The sequence below is a fragment of the Sus scrofa genome, chromosome 5 (assembly GCF_000003025.6).
Source record: "Sus scrofa isolate TJ Tabasco breed Duroc chromosome 5, Sscrofa11.1, whole genome shotgun sequence".
NCBI lineage: Eukaryota > Metazoa > Chordata > Mammalia > Artiodactyla > Suidae > Sus > Sus scrofa.
Window position 1 is genome coordinate 10,994,019 of NC_010447.5, and position 22,271 is coordinate 11,016,289.

Consider the following 22,271-nt stretch of genomic DNA (forward strand, 5'->3'; position numbering starts at 1 on the left):
AGGTGGAGATGATTGACATGCTCTACAACTATTAGCCAAGCGAGAAAAGTTTGAAGAGCAGATACTGCTACGAATTACCTGGCGAGAAAGGGCTGTTATCCCCGCCCCTCCTTCCCACTGGTCTTCGGGAGCTTTCGGGTGTGGGAGCTTTTGGTGGCAGCCAATCCACAACCAGCAAGGAGGAGGAGGAGGAAATAGAGAAGGCGGGGCAGGCGGGGCATGGTTGCCCGAGAAGCCCATCTGTTGCGGTTCTGGGGGCGGGAAGGTTGCTGGATCACTATTCCTGCTTCCCACTAACTGGAGCTGTGCCTGGGACGGGATCCGAATCGCCTCGCTGGCATCTTCCAGGTTACTCTCTGAGACCTTGAACTTGGCCCCATCTGGCGATCCTCCGCGCCCTGCCGCGACCCTAGTGCCCGAGAACTGCCCGCGGGCTGCCCAGAGGGTCGTTGTCCCCACCGCCGCCACAGGACCCTTCAGCGCCAGCCTTCCCCACTCCCCTTCCCAGGCAGGGCCCCCCAACGCCTCCAGCAGCCTCTCTTCCGCTGTCTGGTCCGCGGAGGTGATTGGTTACCATGGTGAAGCTGGCAGCGAAATGCATCCTGGCAGGTGAGTCTGAAAACTTGCGGATGAATACAGTCGACGGAGGCCAGAGAGTTATCAAGAGTTTTTGTTCATGTAAATTGGCTACTCTCTTTCCCTTTCTCTCTTCCAAAGGCGAGTTAATGCAATTACTGATAGAGTAAATTCCATTAGGCGTAGACGAATTATCTTCCACAGCACATTTGTAGCTCCAGTTGCTTTTCCGCACTCCCTGTCATACTCTGAGACCACTGTCACTAATTTGAGCTGTGCTCAGAAGGAGTAGACTCGCTAAAAAAAATAAGGCTAAGCTCACCCCAAGTGCTTCAACTAAACCATGTCCTGTACCCCGAAGTTAGGCATCAGTGACGTGATGGTCTTATGAGATTTTTTTTTTCCTGAACCCATTCCTCTCAAAACGGGGATAGGAGGTAGTCATGTACAGTTGAGCAGAGTCTGCAAAAGTTATGTGTGTTGTCTTTAAGACCCAGAGTTACTGTGCTGCCCCACAAGCAGGAGGACATAAAGGACTCTCCCAAACGTCAGAATCTCTGTTTTCCTGACTGATACATCCCAAGCACACAGAACAATATCTGGAACATAGTAGGTACTCACTAAATATTGGTAGAATGAATGAAAATGTGACATGCGCATTTGTAGTATTTCTGCTCATTTCGAAAACATTTGCCATGATTATGGACCTGCGACCAAGGAGCATGTATGTACTTTCCTGAGTCCTTACTGCATGTCAGGCAGGTGTATTTCATTTCATCCTCTCCCAGGAGGCAGCACACTGGGTTAAGTGCTGTGCTCGTCTGACCTTACTGTGGCCCAAGGTCACCCCTAGCAAAGGAAGGTCATAGGTGGGATGTCAACCCCCAGATTTGCCAACCTTCAAAATCCTTCACTTGTGTGACTTTGGAAACCTGTGACCTTTCCAGCTTTTCCTGACCAGCTCAGGAATGAAGCAGTAAGAACGTATATCGAAGAAAAAGATTCCTTTTTCAGTCTTTATTCCAGACTGAAAGGGATGATATTTTTTTAAGTGACTTTTCCAATTTGGAAATAAAAGGGTCACACCGGAGGATAACTGACAACAATCACTCAGATCATTCTGGAGCAAATGAAAATGAATGGTTCTCAAAAGCAGTCTCTAGTTGCCAAAGCGCCAGGAGGGGCAGTATTGTGTAATAGGAATAATTCTGCTGTTCCTCTGATTGGCTGTGTCCTCTTGAACAAAAGTACTTCTCTGAGCCTCAGTTTCCTCATTGATAAGGTGCGAATGTTTTTTCTGAAGTTAGATTTTTTTTTTTTTAAATGGGCTTCTCTGAGATCCCATTGTGGCTCAGCAGAAGCGGACCCGACTAGTATCCATGAGGCTGTGGGTTTGATTCCTGGCCTTGCTCAGTGGGTTAAGGATCTGGCATTGTGGCTGTGACATAGGCCAGCAGCTACAGCTCTGATTCGACCCTGCCCTGGGAACTTCCATATGCCGAGGGTGCGGCCCTAAAAAGAACAAAAAATGAGCTTCTCTTAATTTTTTTTTTTTTTTTGATCTTTTTAGGGTCACACTGTGGCATATGGAGGTTCCCAGGCTAGGGGTCAAATCGGAGTTATAGCCACTGGCCTATGCCACAGCCACAGCAGCACCAGATCCGAGCTGTGTCTCCAACCTACACAGTAGCTCATGGCAATGCCGGATCCTTAGTGAGGCTGCGCGAGGCTGGAGTTGGAACTTGTGTCCTCATGGATGCTAGTAGTCAGATTCACTTCCGCTGAGCCACAACGGGAACATATGTTATTTTATGTTTATTATAGTGGATTTACAGTGGGCTTCTCTTTCTATTCTTTCTCTTCTTTTTTAATTCAACTTCCATCTCGCGGTTAACTTACTGAGCACCCTCTATGCACCAGCGCTGTGCTGAGCCCTCATCACCACCACAGCTCATCTCCACAACCCTATGGGGTCAGGATGATTGTCATCCTCACCTACAGACGGGGCAGTTGAGGCCCAGAGAGGTAGGGCCCTTGCCCTGGGTCACACAGCTGGATGTGGCTGAGCTCGGAGCGAGACCCAGGTGATCTGATTTCCAGAGCTTTGTTCGTAGCCCCATACGATTCTGTCGTCCGGCCTTGATTCTAGACCCCTTGCCCTTCTTCACATCCACACCGTCGGGAACTTGTTTTACCTGATTTCACCCACTGCCTTGAGATGTCATTGCTGAGCTCCACCCCAGCCCTCAGTCTGCCACTTCCTTTTTTTTTTTTGTCTTTTGTCCTTTTAGGGCCGCACCCGCAGCATATGGAGGTTCCTAGGCTAGGGGTCTAATCAGACCTGTAGCTGCCGACCTACACCAGAGCTCACGGCAACACAGGATCCTTAACCCGCTGAGCGAGGCTAGGGATCGAACCCTCAACCTCATGGTTCCTAGTCGGAGTTCATTTCCACTTCGCCAGCCGCTTCCTTTCGAGGCCTCTTACCTCCTCTTGGAAGTTTCCAGGGACCGAAAGACCTCAGCGTAGGGATTCACTCTGCACAGCCCCACCTCCACCACCCATCAAATATTCGTTCACCCCCTTCCACCAACGCGCCCCTCACTAGCCTACCGTGTAAATAGAGTCACTCTGCCTTTTTTTCCCTCAAATAACTAGTCACTGAGGGACCTGGCAATTCAAATGGTTTTTCAGTCCACGTATGTTTTGAGTACCTACAATGCATGCGTCGTGACGCAAGGTGCACTGGGAGTACGAGGACGAACCGGAAGCGCTGAGTTGCGCGTAGTCCCTAGTTACACAGAAAACACAGATCAGATGCCCTTTGTGTGCCAGATCCCAGACAGATACCTCAAGGCCCCACTGCTAATTGCTCTGGTTCAGGCGAAGAAAGAAACAACACTTAACATTTATCTATATTTTATGTGCCTCAGAATCACTTAAATATCGCTTCATATGTATCAGGCGCTGCCCACGTTAACTCATTAAATCCTCATAACAGGAGTTCCCACTGTGGCGCAGTGAGTCAAGACTCCACCGGCAGCAGCTTGGGTCACTGCGGAGGCATGGGTTCGATCCCCGGCCTGGCACAGTGGGTTAAAAGATCCACCCAGATGTGGTGCAGGCCGGCCACTGCAGCTCAGATTCAACCCCTGGCCCCTGAGCGTCCATATGCCGAGGTTGTGGCCATGAAAAAAAAAAACCCAGAACAAGTCTATGCAATCAGTGCTATTATCCCCATTTTGTGGATGTGGCAGCTGAGGCCCAGAGAAATGGCTGACCCAGGGTCACACAGCTGATAAGCCATGGAACCGGAGTCTGTGCCCTGCGGAGTCGTGATGAATTGCCTGTTGCCATATGTGGGGATGATGATCGGGTCTCCCTGGAGGGCTTCTCTGATGCCATCTCATGCTGCCCGCACTGAGCCACAGGAACCGCACAGTTAAAGATGAAGGAGCGAGAGAGGGCCTTCAGAGGCTGTGCAGGAAGGACATTCTTTGAGCTTTGCCTGGCAGAGCACGGGCAGGACTAGGGTTTGGGTTAGGGGAGACCTGGAAGAGGTTATATCTTCGAGGAATTTTCAGGGATCAAGAAAATAGGAGTAGAGAGCCTGGATTTTGCATAAGGGATCACCGGAGACCGAGTTGCAAGATGGGAAGGAGAGCGAATCCTTGACCAGCTCTGTGTGAGCATGACAGGGAGGCACTGTTTTATGAAGGTCCATCCGTAGATGTCAAGTTCAGGGTGGGTGAGAGCAGGGAGACAAACTAAAAGGAGAGAGGGCCAGTTGGGAAGTGTTTTCAGTCGAGACCCAGTCAAGAAAAAGGAAAATACATCAGGCGTTTCAACAGAGAGATTATAATGCATGGAATTGGTTCAGCAGGTGTCAGAGAACTGAAAATGCCAGACGACAACAGAGAAATGACACAGAAGTGGTAGGTGGAGGTCAGGGTTTTCGGAAGCTTGAAGAAGAACCTCCACCCCCCACTCCACCCCACTCCCCCACCCCCGCCCTGAGCTGAGATCCAGACCTCTGAGGAGGGGGCACTGCCCAGCCACATGGTTCCCAGCGTGATGCTACCTCATGCCACAGGTCTCTAGGACACTGGCCAGGAGCTCAGCCCTGTGTTTAGGGCAAGACACCCCCAAACCAATTCCAGACCCTCCTGAGGGTCAATGTCTTGGGACCACTCCTAGTACGAGTACTCCTAGCATTCGGTGCTACGTAAGGCAGGGTCCAGGCAAAGAAGCAGGAACCACACTGGGTATCTGGACAGTGAGCGCTCAGTGCGGGGTGTTCATTTAACAGGTGCTGGAGGACTGGAAAGAAAAGGGGACCATCAAGCAGCACAAAGGGTGACTGCAGAAAGGAGGTTCCCCCAGGGCCGGGGGAACGGACAGAAGAGAGCAGGTTATGGGAACCACGAAGCTCAGAAGGGCCCTGGATGCTGAGCTGACACCGATGTCTGAGGGGGCGGGCTGAGGTCATCCGCAAGTGTGAAAACTCAAAGCACATCTAGAGGCAGCAACTAACCTCTCCTGCTGGGGTGAAGGCCAAGGCTAGGAGAATGCCAAGAGAAACAGCAAGCGAAGGGGAAGGAGGGAGTCCCTCGCCCCCTCCAGCCCTCCGGTCTTGCCCTACGACTCACCTTGGCCGAGCCTGACAGGAAGCCCCTGGCGAAGGAGAAACTTGTGTGTTCAGAATCCCAGCCCCAGCATCACAGGGCAGAGCATGGACAGCCGGGTTTGGGGCTGAGACGGGAGCCTAGTTCAAGGGAACTAGGGCAGCACCCGCAGTGACCACAAAGGCCGTGAGGGCTGGAGACACGGGAGGGAGGGAAGGAGTGACAAGGAGGCGGGCCCAACATGGGGAGAAGGGGAGGAGCCATCAGAGGTGACTGGGCGGAGTCTGGGGACAGCAAGAGTCAGTGGTGACATCGCCAACAGAACACGTGGGACAGGTGGGCGAGACGGCTCAGGACCCGCCTGGCTGTAGACACACTGAGATTGGGCAAAGGCCGATTCCAGTGGAAACATCCAGTGGAAACTTCTCCCAAGCTTTGTTGGAGACACAATGCTTGGGAGAAGGGTGCTGGCGTGAAAAGTGACCACAAAGGTAACAAGAGTAAATGGGGCAGAGTAGATGGGAGCAGAGGACCCAGGACGGGCCCACAGGAGTGTCCGCCTTGGGGAGGCAGGAGTAGGCAGAGCAGCGAGAGGACCAGGCCAGTGCAGGGTCACCGGGTCCTGGGGCCAGAGGGCTGCAGAAGGAGGGGGACGCTGCTTCAAGCTGACTCATCCTTCAGAGCCATCAAGGAGCATGAGAGCTGAGGAAAAACCATGGGACTTGGCGATTATGAGGTCACAGGTGACCATGCATCGTGCCTTTGTGGATGGCACCCTCTCTGTCAAGCGGTGCCCCTCCTGCGGTCACCCCTAGGCTCAGCCTCCTCTGGGGAAGTCTGCCCCGCTGATGAAACCCCTCGTCCGCTTCTCTCCTTCAGACGCCCTGTTTCTCAGCTGGTGCTGTTTGAATTTGCACTTGTCATCTCTGCAAATGTGTTTATCAATCGCCTCCCCTTCTTGCACTGGCCCAGCTCCTTCCTCAGCCGACACAGGAGGTTTTCCGGAAGAGTGGGTGACTCTGACTGACAGTCGGAAGCAAGGTTTTTATGAAATTAACCAGAACAAATCTGTGGGGAATTTCACAAGCAGGAAGAGCCAATTTCCAACTGGATTCAGAAGCAAAATTGGGACTTCCCGTGTGGCTCACAACAGAAGCAAAATTGAAGGGAAGACAGGAGGGTGGATGCAGTCATTGAGCGAGAAGGAAAGTGGTGCATTCTGTTTGCTCTGAGATGGATGGGTACCCAGCGATGGCCCTGCCTGTGGTCACTGCGCCCTCATGACCCCCAAGGCTGTAGGGAAGAAGGCCCTCGGGGGCTGTGTTAAAAGTGGATCAGAAGGGTTCCTGAGCCCTAGGAGAGGGGTGGGGCGTGGCTACAAGAACATGATACTGGGATCAGGTTATCCAGCTTCTCCGAGCCTCAGTATCTTCATCTGTCAAATGAGGTTAATGACTGTTCCGGGAGCAGGGCGGGCTGGGAAGGAGCGAATGAGATGGTACGAATGGGTCCATGGTTTCCCTCTAAGAAGTGATGGCAGCTAGAAAAGCAAGATCTGAGCAGCTCACTCAGAGCCGGAGGAGTTAACACAGAATGAAATGCCACGCATAGTCAAATAATTATCTCACAAGAGAAAATTATAGGTGAGAAAAGTCAACCCTGAAAAGTGAACAGAGCAGCAGGCTCTCAAGAAGTCCAGTGAAGAGGCACATTGAAGCCGCCTGTTAAAAGGGGGAGGAAGGTGAAGGACGCAAGTCGGAAGGAGGCGAGCACGCTGGTGACTTTGCTGCAGATCAAGGGGGTGAGAAATGAGAAGCCAGGTGTCCTGCCGGGTGCCGAGTGACAGAGGGCGAATGCATGTAAGACTCTCAAGAGGGAAGAGATCTTGCAAAGGAAAGCAGCGTGGCATCAAAGGAGGCCAAGCAGAGCCATCAGTGGGGACGCGGGGAGGGCACCGGGGAATCAGGATGCGCATGGAGGACCCCCAGCAACCTTGGGGACCCAGGAGGAACTCTGGAATAAATCGCCCCTGACCGTCCCGTGAAAGGTCCAGGTCTCAGACTTGGAACCGTGACATAAACCTTGAGTTTCAAAGGTTTGCCCATTTATGGGGCTAACTTCACCCTAACAAAGGAAAGCCAAGGAGACGGACCCATAGGTAAAAGACAGGCTTCAAGGAACCAATGATTATTGCAAAAGGACTTGAAAGAGGGGCCCTGGGAAGACGGGTCCACTGAAGTCCTAATGGGCACCACGGGGTGGAGGGTGGACTATGTCACTTGGAAACGGGTTTCAGGTGGCAGATACGGCAGATGACGTTTCTCATAAATGCAAAAACCCACCCAACTGTCACCCCCCTCAAAAAAAAAAAAAAAAACTGCAGGATTCTAAGCATGGAAACTCAACTCAAAGTGGTTCTGTTCGGCAGGTGAACCTGTGAGTCTGGGCCTGATCGCACCTCTTACCTTCTAGATTTCCAAGTAAGTTCAAGCTTGAAAGTGACAGCTTTTCCACACAGGGTGTGTTTCAGTGGCAGAGAGTCAGTTTTATGTCCAGTGCTCAGAAGCCCTCCTCCAGCTTCTGTTCCCTTCTGGAGCGGCTTTTGTAGATGGAGGGATTAGCCTGGAAGGGATGAGACTGGCCTTCGTGGGTTTGGAAGATCCATCTCACGGACCCATTGCTCTGCCAGCGACCCAGAGCAAGTTCCCGTGAGAGTCAAGCACATTTCTCCTGATAATTCCTGGAAGTTTTCGGTTTCTAGACTGGTGTGGGAGAGTCTCAAGTCTAATTGGGTTGAAAGTGGCTTTTTTTCTTCTACTCTGACCTCAACAGGAGACCCAGCTGTGGGCAAAACCGCCCTGGCACAGATCTTCCGCAGCGACGGAGCCCAATTCCAGAAGAACTACACCCTGGTGAGTGGTGGTGGGGTGTAGGCCTGGGGGAGGCTGGAAGACAGGTGAGCAGATAACCCTTAGGGAGTGACTTGCTACATTTCCTTAAGAAGCCCTCAGGGGTCTGGCTGCATGGCCACAGCCACAGGCTGGGGGTGGTGGTGAATGGAGCATACCAGCTGGGGGTGGGCTGGCCACTGCAGACAGCTCGCTTGAGGGTCTGGGGTGGGGATGGGGGGTCAGATGAGGCTAGGTCATCTCTGATTTTTTGCACCAGCAGTGAGTCCAGAACACAGACACTTGAGCCAGGGATACGCCTCCCAGGGTTCGGGGTTCGTCCTGTCTCTCAATGTGCCCCGCAGGGGCCCCTGACGTGCGTGTTCTCCTTCTTCCTCTGCAGACAACAGGGGTGGATCTGGTGGTGAAGACAGTGCCAGTCCCGGACACAGCAGACAGTGTGGTGAGTGGTGCCCTCCCCCCAAGGGAGCTCAGTGCTGCCCCCATGAGGCCACGGGCTCTGTGGTCCTTGTCTTCCTCCCCAGGAGAGAGGCGGTGCCAGGACCCAGCCTAGACCAGTCTGCATTTGGGAACAGGAGGTAGGCAGGGACCGGGAAGCTTTCTAGGGAAGGGCCGAAGAGGAAGTGAGGAAGACTGGGCCCTGGACCTTGCCCTTCCAGAACTTACCAAATACCAAGGTTCTTATTTCCCAAGTCCCCTTCTAGGGGAAGGCTCCATTCTCAAAAGAGAATTGTAAGCTGTTACATTTGCACGTGCTTTCAGGGAGACAAGCTTTAAGAATGTCGAGATTCAGGAGTTCCCGCTGTGGCTCAGTGATTTATGAACCCAACTAGTATCCATGAGGATGCAGGTTCAATCCCTGGCCTTGCTCAGTGGGTTAAGGGTCCCGTGTTGCTGTGTCTGTGGTATAGGTCGCAGATGCAGCTCAGATCTGGCGTTGCTATGGCTGTGGCTTAGGCTGGCAGCTGTAGCTCCGATTTGACCCCTAGCCTGGAAACTTCCATATGCTGCAGGTGCAGCCCTAAAAAGCAAAAAAAAAAAAAAAAAAAAAAAAAAGAAAGAAAGAAAAAAAAAAGAATCGCAAGATTCTTAAAGACGTCCATGAGCAAAAAACAATTTCTGAGTACCCCGGGTCTGGTGAGAAGTGATGAGGCGAATGCACAGGTAACCAATATGCATGTCAGAGGGTGGCACTGACATCCACACAGCCTGTACTGGCGTCGGAGAGACACACATTTCCTGGAGAAACTTCAGCGGGGAAATGCGGGGGGACTTCCCCGAAGGGCAGCACTGGGGAGGGGCTCTCACCTGGGCGGGCAAAGGCTGGGACTCAGGCGGGAAGGGCCCCCCTGCACCCTCCATCAGAAGCACACCTCGGCCGTCCAGAACGATGCCAGGCTGTCCTACTTTAAATGCTGTCCCCAGGCCTCCTTGGTGACCTCCTTTAACAAGGATTGTTTTAAGATTTGAAAATCAATTTGGTTAACAAAGTGCAGGATGACCTTCTGGAAACCGGAGCACTTGTCAGCCTGTTTAGCATTCTGTTCTGCCAGGTGGGGAGTCAGCTTGTTCCTGGTATTTTTGCACTCGGGGTTAGGAGAGGTAAGACGGCGGCCGGAAAGAGCCAGTTGGTGTGGGAAATGGCTGTACTTGAACTTGTGCCTTTCCCCATCATCTTCCTCATGCCTGGGGCCAGAGATGCACGCACGTCCATGTGCGCATGCGTGTATTGCCATGCAGGTGAGCAGAGAGACCTTCCGGGGACTTGCAGCCTGGGCTTTCCCTACGAGTAGACTTTCTTGGGACCGGCCTTTCTGATTCCAGGAACTCTTCATTCTTGACTCGGCCGGCAAGGAGCTGTTTTCGGAAATGCTGGATAAATTGGCAAGTAGCATTCAGTCTTTTTCCCAACCACCACCTCCCTCCCAAGCTTTGCCCCTTACCATGCTCTTGTAGAAATTTCACTGCCCTACAGGCCACGTGTGTCACCTTGGCAGGTGGGCACGGCTCAAGCACGTCATTCGTGATTGACCCCTCCCCCCAGCTCTGAGGCTCTGTCCTTGCAGCCCCCACTCTGAGGCCACCCGCCTCCTGGCTGGTGTTCTTTCAGCCCTCCTTCACCTCTAGGGGGCGCCCTGGAGGCCCCATAGTGGGGCTCGCCTGCCCAGCCCACCCTCTTGGTCCCACCTGGGCTGGCTCTGGGACAGTCTCCTGCGGCCACCGCAGGCTGGTCCAGCCCATCCCGCCATCCTCTTAGGATCCAGCTTGCTGTCCCTTCCAAGGTAACAGTTCCACTAATCTGGGCCAGTGAGCTAATTAGAAGGTTGGCGATCTCCAGAGCCCTGCCTTCCCAAGAACAGCTCCATTTTAATAGGAACTGTTTGCTGCCCCCTTTTTGGGGTCTACGAGAAACAGATCTAATGATGGTCACTTCACACAGGGTTGGCCTCATGCATCAGTTCTCGGTGTTCACCATGGGCCTGCCATGTGCCCAGCAGAGGGAAAGATGCATCAGGGCAAGTCAGGGCCACACACCATCTGCCCATCAGCTCACACCCTCCCCATTCCAGCCTGGACTCCTGGCTCTATCCTAGGCCTGTCCTGGGTCCCCTCACTGAGGCCTGGAGGTAGGAGGTCTCTCGCCTGTGTACACAGGGGTGGCTCTAGCTAGAATTCCCGAGTGAGTCTGTGGAGCGAAGGCAGCATCCACTTGGTCTAAGCTCCTCCAGTCCTGGGCGCCTCCAGGAGCTGTTGTAGCCTTGGGGGCTGGGGGTGAGGCCTCTAGAGCCAATTCTGAGCTGACCTTACAAGGATGGCTGGAGGGATGAGGATTCTCCCTCACACCCTGGGAGGTGACAACACCCCAGAAATAAACCAGGCTCTAATTGTGCAGGATGGGGCTCCCCAGAGACCAGGGCCTGGCCAGGGGGTCCACGCATCAGCATGAGCATCACAGCCTGAGCAGGGCTGTCCAGTGGCCCCCCCACCCCATGCCAGACAGCAGGATGTCCCCAAACTTCAGCATCCCATGAAGGTGACAGCCCCAGAGAGCACAGCCTTAGTTCTCGACTGGGACAGTGAGCCCTATCCAGTTGTCGGCCGGGTTTGGATTAGGCGCACTGACACACTGCAGGAGCAAGAGAAAGTGCCTTTTGCAGTTTGCAAAGCCAGCCCTGATTAAGAAGATGGAAGCACAACAGCTTCCAGTGACTGGCTAATGAAAGAAAGGATGCTTTTTCAGGCCTGCACAGCACAAAAGCGTATCGGCTTGCATTATACCGGGCCCTCGAGAAGAGTGAGTGGAATAATGAGTTAATGGAACCAGGGCAGATAGAGCATTTCTGGGTAGAGAAAAGCCCCACCCACCTGGGTACTGAAAGCCTATCTGACCTGGCTCATCAGCTGCCTTCTCTGAACTCAGTTTTTTCAGCTACACAGTAGGGGTCTTCAGACCAGCCCCACAAAGTTGGGAGATTTCACAATGACGCACAGAAAACGCCCCGCAGTGAGCCTGGCACAGCACAAGCCCTTGCCCTCACTGTCACTGTCACCGCACCCAGGCCTTTCCCGCCACGGCGCCCAGCCCTCCCATTCATTCCTGTGGGTGAATTGTCTTCTTCCGCAGATGAGGCTCAGTTTTCTGACTCACATCCCCTTTAGAATTTTTCATTTCCCTCCACCCACGTGCCCCTTCCCTCGGAAGGCCGCGTTTCCTCCCAGCCCCCAAGTCACTCGCGCTGTCAGTGACGTGCGCCCATCCTGTCCCCCTCGCACAGTGGGAGAGTCCCAGTGTCCTGTGTCTCGTCTACGATGTGACCAATGAACAGTCCTTCACCAACTGCAGCAAGTGGCTGGAGAAGGCTCGGTCGCAGATTCCAGGGATCACCCTGCCAGGTACGAGCTACAGGCATCAGTTTCCAGCAGCAGCGCTGTCCTTCAAGTTCAAGCGTGCAAGCTCACGGGAGTTCCCATTGTGGCTCAGCAGAAACAAACCTGACTAGTATCCAGGAGGATAGGTATTGAATCCCTGGCCTTGCTCAGTGGGTTTAAGGATCCAGATTTGCCCTGAGCTGTGGTGTAGGTCGCAGATGTGGCTCAGATCCCGCGTTGCTGTGGCTGTGACGCAGGCTGGCTGCTGCAGCTCCGATTGGACCCCTAGCCTGGAACTTCCATATGCCGTGGGTACAGCCCTAAAAAGAAAGAAAAAAGAGAGAGAGAAAGCACAAGGTCACTGCAGAGGTGGCCACGGGTGCAAAAAAAAAGGGGATGCCCTGGGCTTTGAGTGTGATGGTCTGGACTGGATCTGCCTCTTTGCAACCACAGAAACCTCACTGTCCAGCCTCCATGAGTCTGTAAAATGGGCCTGATGATAAACCCCCCACCCACCCCCAGCAGGGTTGTGGAGCGACAGGGTGCTCAGGGAGAAGGTGCCGCGATGTGAATATGAGTTATTATTTCCGGAAAGCCAACCCCAGGGAGGCAGTTCTCATCTTCTCCTGTGTGGGGGGCACCGGCAAACATACAAGTCCCGCCGTCACCTCTGAACGCTTTCAGTCAGTTTGTTTTTCATCCCTATGTGAGATCAACAAATTCTCATTACAGACCAGGGAAAGTGATCTCCAGAGACAGCCTCAAAAATTAGCTGCAGCGGATGCAGCGGGGGAACAGAACGAAATTACCTCTGAATCCCTGACTCTGAGCCCAGCCCTCAGATTAGTATTAATGACCGTTTTTCAAGTTTGCTCCATGTGCTGGGAATTACCGCCAACGCGCGCATCAGTTTGGTCCTCGCCTTTGCAGCGCTGGCAGCCTTAGGGAGACGAGGCGGACAGGTACCCACAGGGTCTAGGAAAGCGGCCGAGCGAAGCTGTGCATGAAAAAGCACAGCACCCCACCCCACCCCCGTCCCGGCCCTTGGGGACCACACCGGGCACCTCAGATCAGGCAGCCTGTCTCAGCTGGCGTTTTACACCCCTCGGAATCGGGTTGCCTGCTCTTTTCTCTCTCCAGCTGTCCTCCCAGGCTGCCACGGTCAAGTGCAATGCTCTGGTCTGTTTCTTTTGAGTAGGTGTGCTGGTGGGAACAAGACAGACCTGGCCGGCAGGCGAGCGGTGGAGTCGGCTCAGGCCCGGGCGTGGGCGCTGAGCCAGGGCCTGGAATGTTTTGAAACATCCGTGGTAAGTGTCCCCACCTGCGCCGCAGCCAAGTCTGGAGTGGGCCTCTGCTGGAAGCGGTTTTTCACATGACCTCACATGCATCGAGTTGTTATTCCACCATATACAGAGCCTGATTTGGAGCTGATGTTTACATTCTTAGCCCAAGATCTTGTCTCAATATAGCAAGAGTCACTCACATGTGACAGTAAAGCCAGCCAGCCAGCCCTGGGAAAAGCTGTATCTCAATTAGGAAGAAATACAAGCGTGTGTTGCATTCGATGACAGCCGCGCTTGACGTGTGCAGGAAGCACGGTGGGTTCCGGTGTGGATGGGACATTATTTCATAGACCCTCAGAATCAGTCCCATGATCCAGGAGCTGGACCCCACAGTCCCCACTTTGTTGGGGTGAAGGGACTGGCCCAAGGGCATGTGACTCATAAAGGGTGGAGGCAAAACCAGGATCCCTGCCTTCTGGTTCCCCTCAGTGCTGCAGCTCCAGGCTGCAGAGTCTCCTCCAGCGTGGTCAGCAGGGTCCCTCATTAAGGGCGACAGTCAGAGAGATTTGTCCCAGCACCTTTAGTACACGATGTCATGATTGTGGCATGTTGACGGTATCATGTGAAGCCCCCTCCTAGGTGGGGAGTGTTGAGGTCCCAGCCTCCCCGCAGCCAGAGTGCAGGTACATGACCGACTGCACCCATCAGACGTGCTCGTGTGTCACTATGGAAAGGAGTCAAGTGAAAACTCCCCCTTGCAGACGCCGCCCAGAAACATCCATCTCAGAGCCAGCAGGGGCCAAGGTGCTGGCTGCACTGTCTCTTGCCCGGGTGATGGGGGAGCCTTGCCATAGCTGGCTCGTTGCCATGCCTGGCTCAGCCTGACCCGTCCTGGAGGTGACTTGGACCTCGCTCTTGGCCTTGTGGCCTCTGGCTGATGCTTTGACCCACCCAGAGAGTCAACGGGCTAGTTGAGCAATAGCCTGGAAGCCGTTTTCTACTCAAACTCGACTTAAGCTACAGGCACTCTTGCTGCGCATACAGCACTTGACATTGCTGCTGTTCAGTGGCTGTTTGGACGTGAACTTCACTCCCCCCAAAGCAGCGAGCTTCCCTAAGGAGAATGTAGTGAGCAGAGGCAGGGGTCCGACCTCTGATGGTGATGAGCAGAACTACTGTGGCCCCTTGCCCTGTTACTTAACCCGTTGGTGCCTCAAGCTCCTCACCTATGAAATGGGGATAGTAAAATATATCCCTCTTTGAGTAATAAATAGGAGAATTGAGTCAGATGGTGAATATAAAAACACTTAGCACAAAGCCTGGGGCATAGTAAACACTCAGTAAATGTTAGCTTTTTATAAGCAAAAATATTCCCCTTAGTAATCTTTGTACTATTATGACTTACTAAATCCTTGCATTCCTAGATTGGACCAAGATAAATGTCAGTCTCGCCTCTGGTCCAATAATCACAACTGCTAAGTTAATGAAGTTCCAGTTAGCGAGCTTTTGCTCTCAGAGAGGGTTTCCCATCTTTGACACAGAGCAGTTCGCTGTACCACCCACAGCAAACAATTGCATTCCCTCCGCCTCCGTTCACACTTGTTAAATCGCCTCCTCGTCCAATATTTTGAGCTCAGCGGAACTCAAAAATGAACACCCACCCTTCACATTTCATCACCAGAGGCCACGGGGCTGCAGGTTTAAACTCTGGTCAGGTGTTCCCTGCTAGACTGTTGAAAGAGGGGGGTATAAATTATGGTTGAGGAGGCTGCAGTTAAGTGCTTGGTATTAACTGTGCAAGTTAACTAGTCCCCCCTGAGTTGGCGGTAACAGAAGCACCACTGGCAGCTCAGTTAAGAAAGCTGTAATTAAAAAGGAAATATAGCCAAATGCGGGAGTTCCTGTTGTGGCTGAGCAGAAATGAACCGACTAGTATCCATGAGGACAGGGGTTCGATCCCTGGCCCCGCTCAGCCGGTTCAGGATCTGGCGTTGCCCTGAGCTGTGGTGTAGGTCACAGTCGCAGCTTGGATCCTGAGTGGCTGTGGCTGTGGCTGTGGCCGGCAGCTATAGCTCCAATTCAACCCCTAGTCTAGGAACTCCCATATGCTGCAGATGTGGCCCTAAAAAAAAAAAAAAAAAAAAAAAAAAAAGACCAAAAGAAAAAAAGAGAGAGAGAGAACCAAATGCTGTTGGAGACTCAGCCAAGTCTTGACACCAAGCCCATCCCCTCCTCTCGTCTTACCAAATGCAGCAGCAATTGTCCGAGGACCTAAAGGAGGTACCTACATGGTCATTTGACTTTCTGTTTTCTTTATAATTTCATCCTCAGAGTGTATTCATTTTAAAACTGAAAGTTTGTACCCTTTGACCACCTTCATCCGTTTCTCCCACCCCCACCCCTTGTGCCCCTGGCAACTCCCAGTCTACTCTGTTTCTGAGTTTTTTGTTGTTGTTGTTAGATTCCACATGTAAGTGAAAGGATACAGTATTTGTCTTTCTCATATGGTTTCTTTCTCTTAACGTAATGTCCTCAACGCTCGCGCATGTTGCCACAAGTGGCAGGATTTCCTTCCTTTTTGTGGCTGAATAGTATTCCTCTGTGTGTGCATCACGTTTTTGGTTTTGTTTTTTTTTTAACGATTTTTATTTTTCCCGTTATAGTTGATTTACAGTGTTCTGTCCATTTCAACCACGTTTTCTTTATCCATTCATTCATCAGGTTATTTCCATCCCTGACTATTACCTTGGCCGTGAACATGGTGATGTAGGGCTCTCTCCAAGATAGTGATTTCACTTCCCTTGATTATATGCTTAGAAGTGGGATTGCTGGATCACATAGTAGTTTTATTTTTAATTTTGCGGCATCTCCATACTATTTTCCGGAGTGGCTGCACCAGTTAACGTTCCCACCAACAGGGCAAGGAGGGTTCCCTTTTCTCCACGTTCTTGCCAATCCTTGTCATTTCTTGTCTTTCTTGATGATAGCCATCCTGACAGCTTTGAGGTGATAGCTCATTGCGATTATGACTTGCATTCCCCTGATGGCCCATTTCTGGTTTTATTTTTTATTTTATTTTTTGTTTCCTTTTTAGCGCCACACCTGTGGCATGTGGAAGTTCCCAGGCTAGGGGATCGAATTGGAGCTGCAGCTGCTGGCCACAGCAATGAGGGATCCCATCCCAGCCGCAACAGCAACACCGGATCCTTAACCCACTGAGCAAGGCCAGGGATCGAACCTGCAGCCTCATGATACTAGTCAGATTCATAATCACTGAGCCACAATGGGCACTCCAGCCCATTTTAAAATCAGATTATTTGTGTTTTTGCCGTTGAATTGTATGAATTCCTTATATGTTTTGGATGTTAACTCCTCATCGGATGTGTGGTTTGCAGCTCTTCTCTCCTGTTTCGTTGGCTGCCTTTCATCTATCGATGGCTTCCTTTGCTGTACAGAGCTCTTTAGTTTGATGGAGTCCCACTTATTGATTTGTGCTCTTACTGCCTGTGCTTTTGGTGTCATAGTCACAAAATCATTGCCAAATCCAGCATCAGGGATCTTTTTCCCAATTCTTTTCTTCTCGGAGTCTTACGGTGTCATAATCCATTTTGGGTTAATTTTTGTGAATAGCGTAGGATAGAGATCCAGTTTCATTCTTTTGTAAATGAATATCCAGTATCCAACACCGTTTATGGAAGAGGCTGTCTTTTCCCCATTGACTAGTCTTGGCTCCCCTGTAAAATATTAGTTGACCATATATAGAGAGGGTTATTTCTGGGCTCTCAATTCTGTTCCTTTGGTTTTTGTGTCTGTTTTTATGGCTGTACCATACTGTTTTGATTACTGTCGCTTTGCAATAGGGTTTGAAATCAGGAAATTTGATGCCTCCTACTTTCTTCTTCTTTCTCAGGATTGCTTTGGCTATTCAAGGTCATTTGTGCTTCCTCTTTGACTTTCTAACACCCCGCAATATTTGGCATTTTCACGCCAAAAAATTCAAAAGCCTTTCTTTAAACAAATTACAATTTTTAAATATGTTGTTTATTACTGTATGAAGTTGGACATTATTAAATAAAACCAAGCTCAAGAAAGAACCATACAGGAGTTCCCTGGTGGCCTAGTGATTAAGGATCCACAGTTGTCACTGCTGTGGCTCGGGTTCATTCCCTGGCCTGGGAACCTCTGTGTGCTGCAGGTGCAACAAAACCAAAAAGAAAATGAAAGAAAGAAAAGACCACATGGATGGCTGCCTTGCAGGAAGGTGAGGAGAAGGGAACTAGTGTTTGTTGAGCACCTAATATGCGCCAGGTGTTTTTCAAACGTTATCTATTCAAGCTTCTGATAGCCCTACAAGACGGCCACTGCCTTCCCTTTCCTGATGACAAACAGACTCAGAAAGATTGTGTAGCTTCCCCTGGTTGCCCAGCTAACCGGCAGTAGAACCAGAACTAGAACACAGGCCTGTCCAGCTTGATAACCTTCTCGGAGGGCTCTGGCCTCCCACAGAGCCTACTTAGGGGGTCTCCAGGGCAGAACTCTAGGCCAGATTGAGCACCAGTCTGAGCCTGCGCTAAGGATTCTCCACGCGAAGCAGAGCTGCTCTATCGGTGTCCAAACCATGTCAGCGAGATTATGATTAGTCATCAAGCAAAAGGAGTCCCGTCATTGGCAAGCTCTCTTGATGCATTTGGAAAATGGTTCCACTTATGTCTTCTATTTCAGGAGCACTTCATGTTATGAAGAGGCTTGCCTCCGCTGAATTCCTCTTACTTTTTATGTTGCATTCTCCCAAGATCTAGGTTTCAAGAGCTTTCATATTCATTTGCAAATCCTTGTGTGTGTGCTTTATGGGCCTCGTTTTCTTCCCATTCAACATTTCACTGTACTTGCAACTAATGTAACGTTTTCCTCTTTGACATTGATGTTGCCTAGGACCGTGTGCTCTGCACGACTAGGGACGCCCTGCGGGTATAACTGAGTTCTTCCTCCTATGTCCCACTGGAAAGTGACAGCTTTCTGGTCCTTCGCAGTCATGAGCTTAGCTAGATGCTTGTCTGGGCCACAAGCTGTCCCTTGCCCCTCAGCACCGCCCTCTCTGGTTCTGCTCTTGGTGGCTCTTGTCTTCTACTGCGGGACATCCCTTGCTAGGAAGTCCAGGTAACTTTCTCCACGGGCACTGGTTTCCTTGGCGGGTCTCCGTCACCCCAGCTGGCAGGGTGGAAAGGCTGCTTTTCTCCCGTTGGGGAATCTGAATTCTAGGCTAGGTTCTGCGTAAACCAGCTGGGCCCCTGCACTGCCTGGGCCCCGGGCTGCTGTCTGTAAAACTAAGGCACCAAGCTTGATGACTTCCTTCCATTCTTTGTTTAGAAATCCTTCCACAGAGCTCCCACTGTGGCTCAGTGGTAATGAACCCAACTAGTATCCATGAAGACTCAGGTTCGATCCCTGGCCTCACTCAGTGGGTTAAGGACCCGGCGTTGCCGTGAGCTGTGATGTAAGTCTCAGACATGGTTCAGATTTGGCGTCGCTGTGGCTGTGCTGTAGGCTGGCAGCTGTAGCTCTGATTCAACCCCTAGCCTGGGAACCTCCACATGCAGTGGGTGCGGAGAAAGAAGGGGGGGGGGGAAGGAAGGGAGGGAAAGGAAAGGAAAGAGGAAAGAAAAGAAATCCTTCCATTTCGTTGGGGATGTGTCATTGTCGCTTCTCGGGCTGTACTTTGGCCAGGTGCCCCAGATTTGAAAACAAGTTCCTGTGCCTTCGTCGTTTGAGCTCCTGTCTTGAAAGTAGAGGGTGCTTTCTTCTGCCAACTTCCTTCTTTTTAAAAAATTTGAAATACACATGGACGCACACACGGAGCGTGAGAGACGATAGCTGTTAAGCTGAGAGGCTGCCGTGTTCTTTCCCGCAGAGCCTGTCATGCTCACGCTGAAGGGCTGGTCTTCCCACCCAATGGAGAAAATCTGGGGCAAGTTCCAAAACTTTTCTGATCTCTCTCAGATAATAATAATTTTTAAAAAATCCTTTGGGCAACTTTAGTCACAAAATTATTCGTTATTTCAGTTATTAAAATGCCCAGTCCTGAGTGCCTATCAAAATTTTTTTTTTTTTTTTGTCTTTTCTGGGGTTGCTTCCGTGGCATATGGAGGTTCCCAAGCTAGGAGTCGAATCGGAGCTGTAGTCACTGGCCTATGCCAGAGCCACAGCAACGCGGGATCTGAGCTGCGTCTGTGACCTACACCACAGCTCACGGCAACACTGGATCCTTAACCTACTGAGCAAGGACAGGGATCGAACTCGCAACCTCATGGTTCCTAGTCAGATTCGTTAACTGCCGCGCCACAACGGAACTCCGTTATCAAAATTCTTAATTCGCAGTCAGTGCTGCCCCCAAGCCTGCTGTAGGAAGCAAGGCCAGGCGGCCGCGTCTATATTTCTGGACCTATGCTTCCTCCCCAGCTCACCTGTTGGGACCCTCCGTGGCCCATCTGGACTTGCCTGGTGTCTGAGGCTGGTGCTCTGTGAGCACTTTGTGGCTGCCCTACCTGTCCCCCTCGGGGCGTTCTCTCTCCTGCAAATGCCCCCTCACAGGGGACACCTCCTCAGGCTAATAGACCTCCTCACCCATCCTGCAACCTTGGTTCCTGGTTGCCCATTGTTGTGGGGACCCATCACCCTCCTGGAGGCTGTCCCCACAGAGTCCCTTTAAGACAGCTCCAGGGAGTTCCTCCTGTGGCTCAGCGGTAATGAACCCGACTAGTATCCATGAGGATGCAGGTTTGATCCCTGGCCCCGCTCAGAGGGTTAAGGATCCAGCATTGCTGTGAGCTGCAGAGTAGGTCGCAGACACAGCTCAGATCCTGTGTTGCTGTGGCTGCGGTGTAGGCCTGCAGCTGCAGCTCCGATTTGACCCTAGCCTGGGAACTTCCATATGCCTTGGATGCAGCCCTACAAAAAAAAAAAAAAAAAAAAAAAAAAAAAAAGACAGTTTCAGGTGGGGATCCCCCTGGGCCCACTAGGGTCCAGGAAGCATTGCTGAGGCCCCTTCTGAAAGGAAGCCATGCAGGTTGTCCCCGGCCTGCCCTCTCCTGGCTCAGCCATCCAAACAGCCAGCCCGTCTCACCTTAATCTTCACAGGCCTGGCTCCAGCACTGGCCCAAGTCCTTGGGCTGCAGACTTTCTCTTGGGACCCTCCCACTGACCTCAGGGTGGGGAGAAGCACCCCCTTCCTGCGGGGGGAGGAAATCCCACAGCACTCCCGCCCTCCAGGTGAGGGGGCCCCTCCTATCTGACCCTCCCTCCCTCGGGCCATAGAGGTCATTGCCATTCATTTTGCTTTGACTTGGGGGCCTCCATCAAAACCAAGTGAGAAAGAGTCTCATTTTACCATCTTGTCACCCATATATTGACAGTGGCTAAAAGTACAGACTCTGTAGGAACAGATCCAGGTTCAGACCCAGCTCCACCGCTGACAAGTGTGTGGCTTTCGGCAAGTGACCTTAATTCTCGGTGTCTTGGAGTTCCCGTCGTGGCGCAGTGGTTAACGAATCCGACTAGGAACCATGAGGTTGCGGGTTCGGTCCCTGCCCTTGCTCAGTGGGTTAATGATCCGGCGTTGCCGTGAGCTGTGGTGTAGGTTGCAGACGCGGCTCGATCCCGCGTTGCTGTGGCTCTGGCGTAGGCCGGTGGCTACAGCTCCAATTGGACCCCTAGCCTGGGAACCTCCATATGCCGCAGGAGCGGCCCAAGAAATGGCAAAAAGACCAAAAAAAAAAAAAAAACCTCTCGGTGTCTGTTTCCTTCTTGTAAAAGGGGCGTAATGGCAGTGGCTGCCCCAAGTGTAGGAGAAGTGAGGTGGAGTCGGAGCCCAGCGGGAGGGACGAGTGAAGGATGCCAGCTCTGTGACAATCCTAAAACTGACCAACAAACTTCTTCAACTTGTCTCTCCAGAAGGAGATGATAAACTACGAAGCCCCCTTCCACTCTCTGGCCAAGCAGTTCCACCACCTGTACCAGGAGAAGCTGGAGGTTTTCCAGGCTCTAGTGTGAGGGGCTGGCTGGACTGTTCCCCGAGACAGGCCAGCACTGTTGGGCACCTGGCCGTGGGCTCCGTCTCCTCTGAAGATGGGAGAAGATGGCATTGCCCGGGCGCTTCCAATCTATGGTGACAACTTTAAATAAAATGAGGATAAAATGGAGACGTAGCAGCTCATTCTGTTCTTGTGCGGAGCAGCCCTGGTGCCGTTTTAACTTTGGCTGCTGCTTCCAGGGCAGCCCCAGAGCCAGAGGTGGGAGCTGGCATTTGTGACAGCAGGTGTCCCACCCTCCCTGAAGGGTCATTCCCTCCCCGCCCCCCCACTGCCCGAGAACACACCCCACCATGGGACTGGAATTTGCTCACAATTTGCTGCAGTTGGGCTGCCAGGCTTGGAACTTGCCGCGTGGCCGGGGACCAATGGCTCCCTCCTTATTCTAACAGATTTGGCTCCGCTGCCTGTCCTGCCATCCAGATGCCAGAGGTGCCTGGCCATGGCTACTGTCTCTGACAAAACAGCACCCTCTGCAGCCGCCCTGGTTCCTCTTCCTGATGAAGACCCAGCCCCTCCCTGGTGCCAGGAACCCTGCGGACCCAGGGAGCCAAGAACCAGGCCAGTTTCCTTTAATGACCTGCCTCTGGGCCAGCCGGGCGGCCGTCATAATTCTTTGCACTGAGCTTGTCTGTTTTCCATCGTGTCTCTGCTGCCAGATTAATCTTCCTAAAACACCACTTTCATCGTTTCACTCCCCTGATTAAGGACCCATAGAGGCTCCTCACTGCCTCTTACATCAGGGCTTCAGGCCCAGGTCTGGCATCGAAGGCTGCCTCTGACTGTCACCCTCACCCGGAGGGGTCTCAGCTTCTCTCAGCTCCAGTGCCCTCCTCACCCTCCTTCAGTCCCCTGCTTGGTGGGAGTGGGGATGCCGTGCAGAGCGCTGGCTTTGGGGATAGACGGGCCTGGGTCTGTCCCAGT

General features: G+C 52.2%; 1 protein-coding gene across 1 annotated transcript; it reads left to right on the forward strand.

Moving 5' to 3' along the window:
* On the forward strand, positions 164-21,458 carry IFT27 (intraflagellar transport 27). The gene is made up of 7 exons (XM_021091536.1): positions 164-609; positions 8,034-8,113; positions 8,493-8,552; positions 9,935-9,994; positions 11,887-12,023; positions 13,179-13,287; positions 21,211-21,458. Exons 1-7 carry the CDS (start codon positions 576-578, stop codon positions 21,307-21,309), a joined length of 579 nt encoding a protein of 192 aa, XP_020947195.1. The 5' UTR covers positions 164-575; the 3' UTR covers positions 21,310-21,458.